The sequence below is a fragment of the Portunus trituberculatus genome, chromosome 48 (genome assembly GCF_017591435.1).
Source record: "Portunus trituberculatus isolate SZX2019 chromosome 48, ASM1759143v1, whole genome shotgun sequence".
NCBI lineage: Eukaryota > Metazoa > Arthropoda > Malacostraca > Decapoda > Portunidae > Portunus > Portunus trituberculatus.
Window position 1 is genome coordinate 12,461,427 of NC_059302.1, and position 11,794 is coordinate 12,473,220.

General features: G+C 38.7%; 2 protein-coding genes across 4 annotated transcripts in view; one reads left to right on the top strand and one right to left on the bottom strand.

Moving 5' to 3' along the window:
* The window catches only part of LOC123498850 (mannose-6-phosphate isomerase-like), a 114,322-nt gene extending 107,119 nt beyond the window's left edge, over positions 1–7,203 (top strand). For all 3 annotated transcript variants that reach the window (XM_045246327.1, XM_045246328.1, XM_045246329.1), the window contains 2 exons: positions 150–352; positions 4,966–7,203. In XM_045246327.1, coding sequence (XP_045102262.1) covers positions 150–352; positions 4,966–5,202 — 440 coding nt within the window. In that variant the 3' untranslated portion in view covers positions 5,203–7,203. The remainder of the gene's footprint in view (positions 1–149; positions 353–4,965) is intronic.
* Positions 5,519–11,425, bottom strand: LOC123498852 (beta-sarcoglycan-like). Its single transcript, XM_045246330.1, has 7 exons — positions 11,269–11,425; positions 10,161–10,284; positions 9,627–9,809; positions 9,046–9,154; positions 8,852–8,941; positions 8,357–8,512; positions 5,519–7,640 (listed from the first exon to the last, which is right to left on the bottom strand). Exons 2-7 carry the CDS (start codon positions 10,274–10,276, stop codon positions 7,326–7,328), a joined length of 969 nt encoding a protein of 322 aa, XP_045102265.1. The 5' UTR covers positions 10,277–10,284; positions 11,269–11,425; the 3' UTR covers positions 5,519–7,325.
* Between the last annotated feature and the right edge of the window lie 369 nt (positions 11,426–11,794).

An 11,794-nucleotide genomic window follows, 5' to 3' on the forward strand; every position in this document is an offset into this window, starting at 1 on the left:
TTGACTTGAACATCTTTCAGTTGTCCTTGGTTTATTTTCTATGACCATAATATACTGAATGCTTCAATAATCAGTCATATCCCTACATAATCTTGTCTTCATTGCTGTGTGCTAATGTTCACTACCACTCCATATTATTGCTTTTACAGACTGCATTGAGTGTATGGCCTGCTCTGACAATGTGGTGCGTGCCGGCTTGACACCAAAGTACCAGGATGTTGAGACCTTGGTGTCCATGCTGGAGTACACCATGATGCCAGCTGAGTCCAGAAATTTTGAGGGCTTCAAGATGGACAACTATACTATACTGTACAACCCACCTGTGCCTGACTTTGCTGTTGACATGATAGAGGTATTGTTGAACTCTCCTATCATCAGCAGTTGTCTAGTGCTGTGGTAGAGAAAAAGTATACAGAAATACACCTGCACACACACACACAGTACAGAGGGCTGCAACAAAAATGGTGCCTGACTTAAGAGATTTGACTTATGAAGACAGACTGAAAAGAATGCAACTTCCGACCCTGGAAAACAGAAGAGAAAGGGGAGACCTGATAGCAATATACAGAGTGATGATTGGCATGGAAAAAATGGATAGGGAAGATCTGTGTATGTGGAATGAAAGAATGTCGAGAGGGCATGGGAAAAAACTAAAACTAATTATAGGAGAGATGTGAAAAAATATAGCTTCCCTCATAGAAGGGTGGAAGCATGGAATAGTTTAGACGTGGAAGTGGTCAACGCAAGGAATATTCATGATTTTAAGAAAAAGCTGGACATTAATAGATATGGAGACGGGACAACACGAGCATAGCTCTTTTCCCGTATGTTACAATTAGGTAAATACAATTAGGTAAATACACACACACACACACACACACACACACACACCAATACTTTTCCTCATTTATATTAACGACATGCCAGAAGGAGTGAACAGCTACATAAATCTGTTTGCAGATGATACGAAACTGTGCAGAGTTATAAAGCAAAAAGAGGATTGTGAAATACTGCAAGAAGACCTAAATAAGATATGGGAATGGAGCAAAAAGTGGGAAATGGAATTCAATGTGAACAAAAGCCATGTCATGGAAATGGGAAAGAGTGAAAGATGACCTGTGGGAATCTATAAGATGGGAGATGGAGTAGAACTGGAGAAAGTAAAAAAGGAAAAGGACTTAGGAGTGACGATGGAAGAAAACAATCAACCAGTAAGCCATATTGATAGAATTTTTAGAGAAACATATAATTTGCTAAGGAATATTGGAGTAGCATTTCACTACATGGACAAAGAAATGATGAAGAAATTGATAAGTACTATAATAAGACCCAGATTGGAATATGCAGGAGTAGTGTGGACCCCTCATAAAAGAAACACATAAGGAAATTGGAGAGACTACAAAAATGGCTACAAGAATGGTTCCAGAATTTGAAGGGATGACATATGAGGAGAGACTAAAGGCTATGGATCTACCAACCCTGGAACAAAGAAGGAGAGAGGAGACCTGATACAAGTTTATAAATTGATCAACGGAATGGACCAAGTGGATAATGAGAAACTGATCCTGAGAGAAGAATATGACATCCGAAGCACAAGATCGCATTGTAAAAAGCTGAGAAAAGGAAGATGTCTGAGAGATGTTAAAAAATATAGTTTCCCGCAAAGATGTATTGAGACGTGGAATAGTTTAAATGAAGAAGTAGTGTCTGCAACGAGTGTGCATACTTTTAAAGTAAGATTGGATAAGTGTAGATATGGAGACGGGGCCACACGAGCATAAAGCCCAGGCCCTGTAAAACTACAACTAGGTAAATACACACACCACATAGTGTAGTGGTTAGTGCACTCGGCTCACAACTGAGAAGGCTCAGGTTCGAGTCCCGGGTGCAGCGAGGCAAATGGGCAAGCCTCTTAATGTGTAGCCCCTGTTCACCTCGCAGCAAGTAGATACGGGATGTAACTTGAGGGTTTGTGGCCTTGCTTTCCCGGTGTGTGGAGTGTGTTGTGGTCTCAGTCCTACCCAAGGATCAGTCTATGAACTCTGAACTTGCTCTGTTATGGGAAAGGCTGGCTGGGTGACCAGCAGGCCACCATGGTGACACACACACACACACACACACACACACACACACCAATACTTTTCCTCATTTATATTAACGACATGCCAGAAGGAGTGAACAGCTACATAAATCTGTTTGCAGATGATACGAAACTGTGCAGAGTTATAAAGCAAAAGAGGATTGTGAAATACTGCAAGAAGACCTAAATAAGATCTGGGAATGGAGTAAAAGTGGGAAATGGAATTCAATGTGAACAAAAGCCATGTCATGGAAATGGGAAAGAGTGAAAGACGACCAGTGGGAATCTATAAGATGGGAGATGGAGTAGAACTGGAGAAAGTAAAAAAGGAAAAGGACTTAGGAGTGACGATGGAAGAAAATAATCAACCAGTAAGCCATATTGATAGAATTTTCAGAGAGACGTATAATTTGCTAAGGAATATTGGAGTAGCATTTCACTACATGGACAAAGAAATGATGAAGAAATTGATAAGTACTATAATAAGACCCAGATTGGAATATGCAGGAGTAGTGTGGACCCCTCATAAAAAGAAACACATAAGGAAATTGGAGAGACTACAAAATATGGCTACAAGAATGGTTCCAGAATTTGAAGGGATGACATATGAGGAGAGACTAAAGGCTATGGATCTACCAACCCTGGAACAAAGAAGGAGAGAGGAGACCTGATACAAGTTTATAAATTGATCAACGGAATGGACCAAGTGGATAATGAGAAACTGATCCTGAGAGAAGAATATGACATCCAAGCACAAGATCGCATAGTAAAAAGCTGAGAAAAGGAAGATGTCTGAGAGATGTTAAAAATATAGTTTCCGCAAAGATGTATTGAGACGTGGAACAGTTTAAATGAAGAAGTAGTGTCTGCAACGAGTGTGCATACTTTTAAAGTAAGATTGGATAAGTGTAGATATGGAGACGGGGCCACACGAGCATAAAGCCCAGGCCCTGTAAAACTACAACTACTCGTAGGTAAATACACACACCACATAGTGTAGTGGTTAGTGCACTCGGCTCACAACCGAGAAGGCTCAGGTTCGAGTCCCGGGTGCAGCGAGGCAAATGGGCAAGCCTCTTAATGTGTAGCCCCTGTTCACCTCGCAGCAAGTAGATACGGGATGTAACTTGAGGGTTTGTGGCCTTGCTTTCCCGGTGTGTGGAGTGTGTTGTGGTCTCAGTCCTACCCAAGGATCAGTCTATGAACTCTGAGCTTGCTCTGTTATGGGAAAGGCTGGCTGGGTGACCAGCAGGCCACCATGGTGAATTACACACACACACACACACACACACACACACACACACTACATAAATCTGTTTGTGGACGATGCAAAACTGTGCAGAGGTATAAAGCAAAAAGAGGATTGTGAAATACTACAAGAAGACCTAAATAAGATCTGGGAATGGAGTAAAAAGTGGGAGATGGAATTCAATGGGGACAAAAGCCATGTCATGGAAATGGGAAAGAGTGAAAGACGACCAGTGGGAATCTATAAGATGGTCGATGGAGTAGAACTGGAGAAAGTAAAAAAGGAAAAGGATTTGGGAGTGACGATAGAAGAAAATAATCAACTGGCAAGCCATATTGATAGAATTTTCAGAGACATATAATTTGCTAAGGAATGTTGGAATAGCATTTCACTACATGGACAAAGAAATGATGAAGAAACTGATAAGTACTATAATAAGACCCAGATTGGAATATGCAGGAGTAGTGTGGACCCCTCACAAAAGAAACACATAAGGAAGCTGGAGAGACTACAAAAAATGGCTACAAGAATGGTCCCAGAACTTGAAGGGATGACATATGAGGAGAGACTAAAGGCTATGGATCTTCCAACATTGGAGCAGAGAAGGGAGAGAGGGGATCTCATACAAGTTTATAAATTGATAAATGGAATGGACCAAGTGGACAATGAGTATCTGATCCTGAGAGAAGAATATGCCAGTCAAAGCACAAGATCACATAGTAAGAAGCTGAGGAAGGGAAGATGTGTAAGAGATATTAAAAAGTATAGTTTCCCGCAAAGATGTATTGAGACGTGGAACAGTTTGAATGAAGAAGTAGTGTCTGCAAAGAGTGTGCATAGTTTTAAAGTAAGATTGGATAAGTGTAGATATGGAGACGGGGCCACACGAGCATAAAGCCCAGGCCCTGTAAAACTACAACTAGGTAAATACACACACACACACACACACACACACACACACACACACGCGTAGTGTAGTGGTTAGCACGCTCGACTCACAATCGAGAGGGCCAGGTTCGAGTCCCGGTAAGCGGCAAGGCAAATGGGCAAGCCTCTTAATGTGTGGCCCCTGTTCACCTAGCAGTAAATAGGTACGGGATGTAACTCGAGGGGTTATGGCCTCGCTTTCCCAGTGTGTGTTGTGTGTTGATGTGGTCTCAGTCCTACCCGAAGATCGGTCTATGAACTCTGAGCTTGCTTCGTAATGGGGAAGACTGGCTGGGTGACCAGCAGGCGACCGAGGTGAATTACACACACACACACACACACACACACACACACAGAAAAGAATTATTGGCATTCTTCTTATGTAGAATAATTTATACAACACATCGTATATGTACATACAGGAAGGCATAATTGTCTACTTTCTTTTGCTCTCCTACTTTGCAAGGATCAGTTGTACAGATTCCTAGGATAGCCATTTACATACCTACATTTACATATCTACATTTATATTGACAAAGATTCCCTCACACTTCTGCCTATCATAACAGAGCCATGTGACTTAGCTCAGTGTGTAGTGAATATCCATAAACAATCTAGGTTGGTATAATGTAAATAGTTCACTGTAGAGTGCATGTCTATTTGCACACCAGGTAACTGCAGTGCAAATATGTATGATCCTCCTCCTCAGGTTCCTAGTGGAGTGGGGCAGTACACCCTGAGGCCAGTGGAGTCAGCCAGCATTGTGTTGGTGGTGGAGGGGAAGGCCCGCAAGGTGGAGGCAAATCCCTCGGCTCCAGGAGAGCTGCCTCAGGTAACTAGTCTCCAGCGTGGCTCCGTAATATTCCTGGCGGCTGACCAGAGTCTCACAGTCAGGCCAACCTCTGGGTCACGCCTCCTTGCCTTCCGTGCTCTGTGTGTGCTCTAAGGTGCTGATGTGGTGCAGCTGACCGAGGCTTTATGGTGCAGCAACATTAGAGGCTGTAGTGGTACCAAGGGAAGGGTGTTACAGGAAGGTAGTGTTTGGTGGTAGATACAGTGAGGCTTGCTGGTTGTTATGTAGTTGTTGCATCTTTTATGATATAAATACATATAATATAATAGTCTTGAGATAGTTGTCAAGTGATATTATCTGTGATGCACTAAAAATTATATAAAGAATAAATGAAATTTGAGGAAAACTAAATTAACACCAAACATAATGAAGTAGAGTAGGTTTGTAGGATGTAGTAAGTAAGCATGAATAATTTATTTTATATTTTTATTTAATATTATTAGAGTAAGGTTAAATCTAGCAGAGTAGACAGATAACAATACTTCTTCGTTTATCTCCATCATGCAAACATATGTACAGACAAACAAGCTGGCTCATCAGGCTGGCTTGACTGTCTGGTCGATGGAAGAGCATGTTAGTGTGTTCAATTTATTTTTCTCAAATTATGATGCAGTCTTGTCAGTTACCAGTAGCATGTTCCTGACCCACTGTAGCAATTGGTGATATGTTTATAGAATGTATTGCAGGTGTTTGAATCATCTACACATCTGACAGTGAACTAAAGTTAATACTAGCAGCTGTCAGTGCTACACCACTACAGATTTTGCTTCGGTAACACATTTATGCTATTAATTACAGGTTACTTTGTGCTTTTATGAACATTCTAAACTAAGGTTGCACTGTGTGTATGTAGTGCTGGATCTAGAGCTGGTTCTGGTTCTCACTCACTTAAAAGTTCTTTGACAAGTATATGAGAGGGTACAAAGCCACAATTTTCCTTAAATATAATTGAATTGAATATGTTGGCTGTGATAAAATTAAGTAACAATCTTTTTTTCTTTTTAAGTTCATTACATACCCTGGTGTGAGATGGACTTGTCTTTCAAGTGTATTTATCATATTTCAGTCATTACCTTCCTTACATATCTATGATAGAGGTCAAGGGTATGATCAAAAAGACAGTATTGATGGTGCCACCTTGGTTTGATCCCTTTCACTGGGGACAAACACGGCAGTATGAGCAGAAAACAAGGCCAGTCCAGTCTGCAAACATTACAGTCATTACAGCAATAGTTTTCACCAGTAGAAGAACAGGATGGCAAAAGCAGCAGTTGCTCTAGTGCTTGTTAAATGCTGAAACATATTATGTAATACTAAATGCAAAGGTTCACTTACACTGAGGCTACTAATGAAGGAAGATGAAATAATAATCAGGGAAACTGACTGGACTGTACTCATCTCAGAACCTCTGCATATGCAATGAAATGTATGGAAACATTCAGCAAGATTTTAAAATTAAGCTAAGGTTGTTGGTTGAGGATGGTGTATTATATTCTTGAAATTCCTTAATCATACACAATAAAGTTTAAGGTAACTTGAGTCTCCTTATCAGAATAAGAAGACAAAGGTTGACTAAGGGTGTTTAGAGAAGTGCCTACATTAACTTATCTATTTTTAACACTTACAGTAGTAACCTGTAACCCATCACAACCTGCTAACTATGACTTAAGTCTTTGGTTTGATTTTGAATCAAAGTATATATTAAGTTTCAATTAAGTACAGCATGTATGGAAACTTAATCCCAAAGAGAACTGTTGTAATATTCAATAGTTTAAAACTGTTTAAAGTTGTGAAATGTTGTGCTTTACTTTATGGATTTCCTTACAGTTGTGACTAGAATAGTTACATGACTAGCTTTAACAGATCAAACTAAAACTTGGGGATCCCTGTTTAATCCAACAGTATATAGTAGAGCAGGTGACAGGCACACCTGCTTTGCCTAGGCCCTGATCTACACAAGCTCTGGGTGCATTGCTCCTTACTGACAACATATAAAGAGATAATAAATACCATCACCATTAGGAAGCTTTAAAGCTGCACTCTTAAAAAAAAATGTTTACCTATAAAATCTGTTTCAATAAATAAACAAAGTTCTTGGTGATTTGTTTTAACATCTCTAAAACAATTAACTATGTAATACTGCTAATCTAGGACTAGATTGTAATGATGCAACCCTTGAACATAACTCAGAAACTTCAGGTTGGCACAGACATAATTCACATCTTGCTACAAGGATTGTTGAAGCTTGCACAGTGTATCTGAGTGGCAGCACTGCGCCGGTTGTTGTCCACAGGCACAGGGACCCTGAAGAGCTGTCCCTGAGGCAGACACACACACAGCTTATACTGCCCACGGTCCTTGCCAGGGTCTGGAGGGCCAGCCAAGGGAAGGGCATTGACATCCACCATGATGCCCTTCCCAGTGTCCAGCAGGATAGAGCCATTGAGGCTTTTCATGTATATGTCTTGATCAGCTGACCATGTCAACTTTCCCCCATCAAGTGTCATTCCTTCATTTCCTCTCAGTCGAATCTACAAGAGATATTGCAGGCTTAAATTTTAAATACAGAAGCTATTGCAGAATTCACTACTATGCTAGGATTTTTTTTAGGCTTTAGAGAAAGCCAAGATGGTATAAAATGTTGGTCAAGAGAGATAAGCCATCCTCTTTCCAGATCAGCAATAACACATGTAAACATTGGTCAATAAGATACAGCAACTCAATAGTTAGTGAGACAAAACCTTCTCTCTCTCTCTCTCTCTCTCTCTCTCTCTCTCTCTCTCTCTCTCTCTCTCTCTCTCTCTCTCTCTTTATGTGAAAAGGCAAACTTTGCATACTGAAAACAGTAAAATGTTTACTTTTTCTCAAGTGCTAGGTCAGCTAACAGCTAATTCTTACTATTATATAATCTACACCACCAGTAAAGGTGAATTAACATAGAGTATTTCAAAACATTCACATTTATCTAATTACTTTATTCAATTATGTTATCTGTAGTAGTAGTAGTAGTAGTAGTAGTAGTAGTAGTAGTAGTGGTGATAGGAGGAGGAGGAGGAGGAGGAGGAGGAGGAGGAGGAGGAGGAGGAGGAGGAGGAGCAGCTCAGTAGTCATAATAGAAAATTAATAGTTCAAGGTACAAAGTGAAGTTATTAAAGTAAACATGGATTCTTTGCATATGACTTAACTCCCACTAAAACTTAACTAACATACAAGCATGGCCAGCATTATAATTTGGCACGACACTTACTGTAGATTCAGATTCAATCTTGAGGTCAGAGAAGGTGGGGCTGGTGACTCTGGCAGTGCTGCTTCGTCTCACATTGAGGTTCTTCACACCCCGGGGTAAGCCAAAGTTTGGATAGTCAGTGGAGAAAACAGGTGTCCCTGAGCCTGGATCAACCACCTTTGGGGAAATTTTTTTATTTTTTCACTCTATACAGAGCTGATTTTCTCATTATCCATACGAACATTAAATTGTTTCTTGTTTATCTCACTCCATGTACATCCAAATTTAAATCATTCAGTCTACATTTCTGGTACATATTGTGTTTGCAATAATTTCAGCCACTACCAGAATGCTGCTCTCATATATTATCAAACATTTTAGTGCTAAACACAATGAAAGGTTACTTCTTCTTTATCTTAGTATTAATACTATATCTTATTACACTCAGGTTTCAAGTGCAATGTACAAACAATTTCTTCTAGTTTGAAAAAGAAATACTGTTTGAAGAAGACTTGCCTTAAATTTGTCCACACTCTTGATTTCTATTTTCTCTGGTCCTACATCTATCACAGGAGGTTTGCTGGAGGTCCTCAAACTAAGAGAAACCTATGAAAAGATAAATTACTTATATATTAAATCAGAATCAGCAAACAATACGAAGTCTTTCACCTTTTCGATTATATGCAATAATATTTAAAAAACAAACAAACCTTGCTGTCATCTCCATTAATTGAAAACTCTGAATCAGAGTAGCCATAAATGATTCCATCTTTCTTGATAATATTTCCTAAGTTGGCATTTCCATAGAACTTGGTTGTTCTGTTAGAGAGAAAGTGATTCACTTACTAGTACATCAGTGGTCACATAACAGGCATGATAGTTGTGATGCTGTGTGTTTGTGTATTTGTGACTGCAAGTGAAGTGAGGAAATGGAACAGTTAAGTGGCAAAATTACACAAATTTTGCTTTAATCTTATGTTACACAGTTACTGATATGGTGTGTTTGTATACACATCATTCTTTCATACTACATTTTCTTGAATTTATATTTGTCATAATGGAGAACAGTTAATAGTTTTCGAGGGAATTCCATATATATCATTTCTTAACCTCTATCCTTGATAAAAAAAAAAAATTTCATTTGCTCCCATATTAGTATAATTCCTTGCTGACAATTATTATTTCAGACTTTATCAAGTACTATGAGTATGCTGTGGTGACATTTCACTGTAATTGATATAATCATGACAATTGTAAATTAAAGAGAAGTCAGAGTTGTTTAGACACTAACTGTGTGCCGGGGAGAAGCTCAATGCTCTCCATGCCATAGCCAAGACGCAGCACACCCATGGCAAAGAAGGTGAGGAGGAGGTTCCCCGAAGCAAGAAGCAGTAGCACCACTACCAGGCCCCAAAAGAAAGTGCTCTCCCCACGCTGGGCCTCTGTCCTCTTGGGGGGACTCTCACGCTCACAGCTGGAAAAAGGACATGTTAAAGAAAGAAAGAAAGCAAGTGATAACCATCCCTACAAGAGAAAAAAGGTAAGATACTGTTCCAGGATAGACAAGTGAGAGACAAGCAGCCTGAAAGAGTAAGGGTTAGTAGGTACATTTTACAGTTCAGAGGCATTACCTTAGCTTTGAATTTAGAGCTGAATGGATGTAAATTGGACCTTCATTTTCTCCTTTCAAACTGTTTAAAACCAGACACACTAAACTGGCATTTTGTTTGATATCTCCACTAATTGCTGGAAGAAACCTTTGTCTTGCAGTGGGACCCTAGAGGCTGAAGACAGTGGTGATGAAGAAGCAGGAGTGGAGTGTTACCTGGTGGTCCTGGTGGTGTGGGCAGTGGAGCGGCCAGTGAGGGTGGCTCGCTCCAGAGTGCTGGGGGCCAGAGAGCTGCTCTCAGCCAGGAGAGAAGCTGCAGCAGAGTCCCCCATTCTGCCTCCTGGAATGCATTCTTATCAGCTTCCAAGGCATCACGTTAATTACTACACTTACTAACTACACCTACTACAGGAATGAGAGGTAGTTCCATCTAGTTTATTCCAGACAACATGAGGACCCTTGAAGCTGTTTTTTGTAAGTTACTATATGATTTTATTTATTTAGCATTTATTTATATATATTATTATTATTATTATTATTATTATTATTATTGACACTATCATTACTATCATTATTATTATTATTATTATTATTACTATCACTATCATAATTAATAATCTGGTATTACCCATGGTAAATTTAGAAGCTGAAATGTTGAGGAAAGGAAAATTCAGTTGAAAAAAAATCTATAGCAGAAGAATTAAAAATATCTTTAAACACAAACAGTGAAAGGAAAAAAAAAAAAAATAAAAAAAAAAAAAATATATATATATATATATATATATATATATATATATATATATATATATATATATATATATATATATATACAAAATCCCAAAAAGTCTATTGCCTAATAAATCGACTTGTATTCACCTTAAGGAAAAGATAATGAGGTTTTCAAGAAAAATTTTATATTTATATTATATCCATATCATTCACTGGTGTCTAGGACTTTGAAATAAGAACTAATGGAACTATTTGATTTCATTAGTTGAATAACACAAAGTACTTTGTAAATATGACATAGACACTGATATATCTTTGCTTGGTATGCTAACTAATAACATATCTATAGAACTGAACAATGTATGTACCTTCACACACACACACACACAGAAAAAAAAATCCATTCACGCTTCAAAAATATATCTATATAACAAAATAAAGCTTTCTAAATATTCCCAAGGCAGAGAACCAACCATTACATCACTACTTATCACATAACAAGGGTAGGAAACAGATTCCCTTTACTCTCTAACACTTCATCGCCCATTACCCATTCATTCATCAATCCGTCAAGGTGTTACTGCAGAGTTCTCACCTGGATAAGTGCTAATGATTGCGTCTGCCTCCACCTTTCCTTCTTCCTCCTGTGACCTCTAATTTCACTTCTTCCTCCTCTATTTCCCCCTACCTCTTCTATCTATTTCCCCAATATACCTTGACTTATTGTCTCCCCACCGCCATGTCTGAAATACCAAACTAATTTTCTTTATTATTGTTTTTATTTCCTTTGCCATCTCTCTGCTGAAATTCATGTGTTCAATCCACTTATTCTGGATGCGAGATTTTTGGAGGTGTGTCTGTATTGTATCATGTATCGATGGCAAAAAGATAGAAGTACTATTTCTTAAATAATTTTATTAGTTGTGTTTCTTCATATCCAACTTGTGGTGAGACAAGATGGTTTGATTGGATGATTGTGTGTGTTCCTAAGTCTTTAGAAGGAGTTTCGAACATAAGTTTCATCGTCTGCTATCGCTCAAAATAATTCTATAGATTCAAGGTTTAAGCCTTATAAATAACTTATTTTAAGTTAATTAATTATTTTGTGTATTTTTATTAAT

What these genes read in the sequence shown, in the direction of transcription:
- LOC123498852 (XM_045246330.1), bottom strand. Translation starts at nt 10,276, where the DNA reads ATGGGGGACTCTGCTGCAGCTTCTCTCCTGGCTGAGAGCAGCTCTCTG. An exon ending in CACACCACCAGGACCACCAG is followed by an intron (nt 9,810 to 10,160) that starts GTAACACTCCAC and finishes TCCTTTTTCCAG; the next exon opens with CTGTGAGCGTGAGAGTCCCC. An exon ending in GAGCTTCTCCCCGGCACACA is followed by an intron (nt 9,155 to 9,626) that starts GTTAGTGTCTAA and finishes TCTCTCTAACAG; the next exon opens with AACAACCAAGTTCTATGGAA.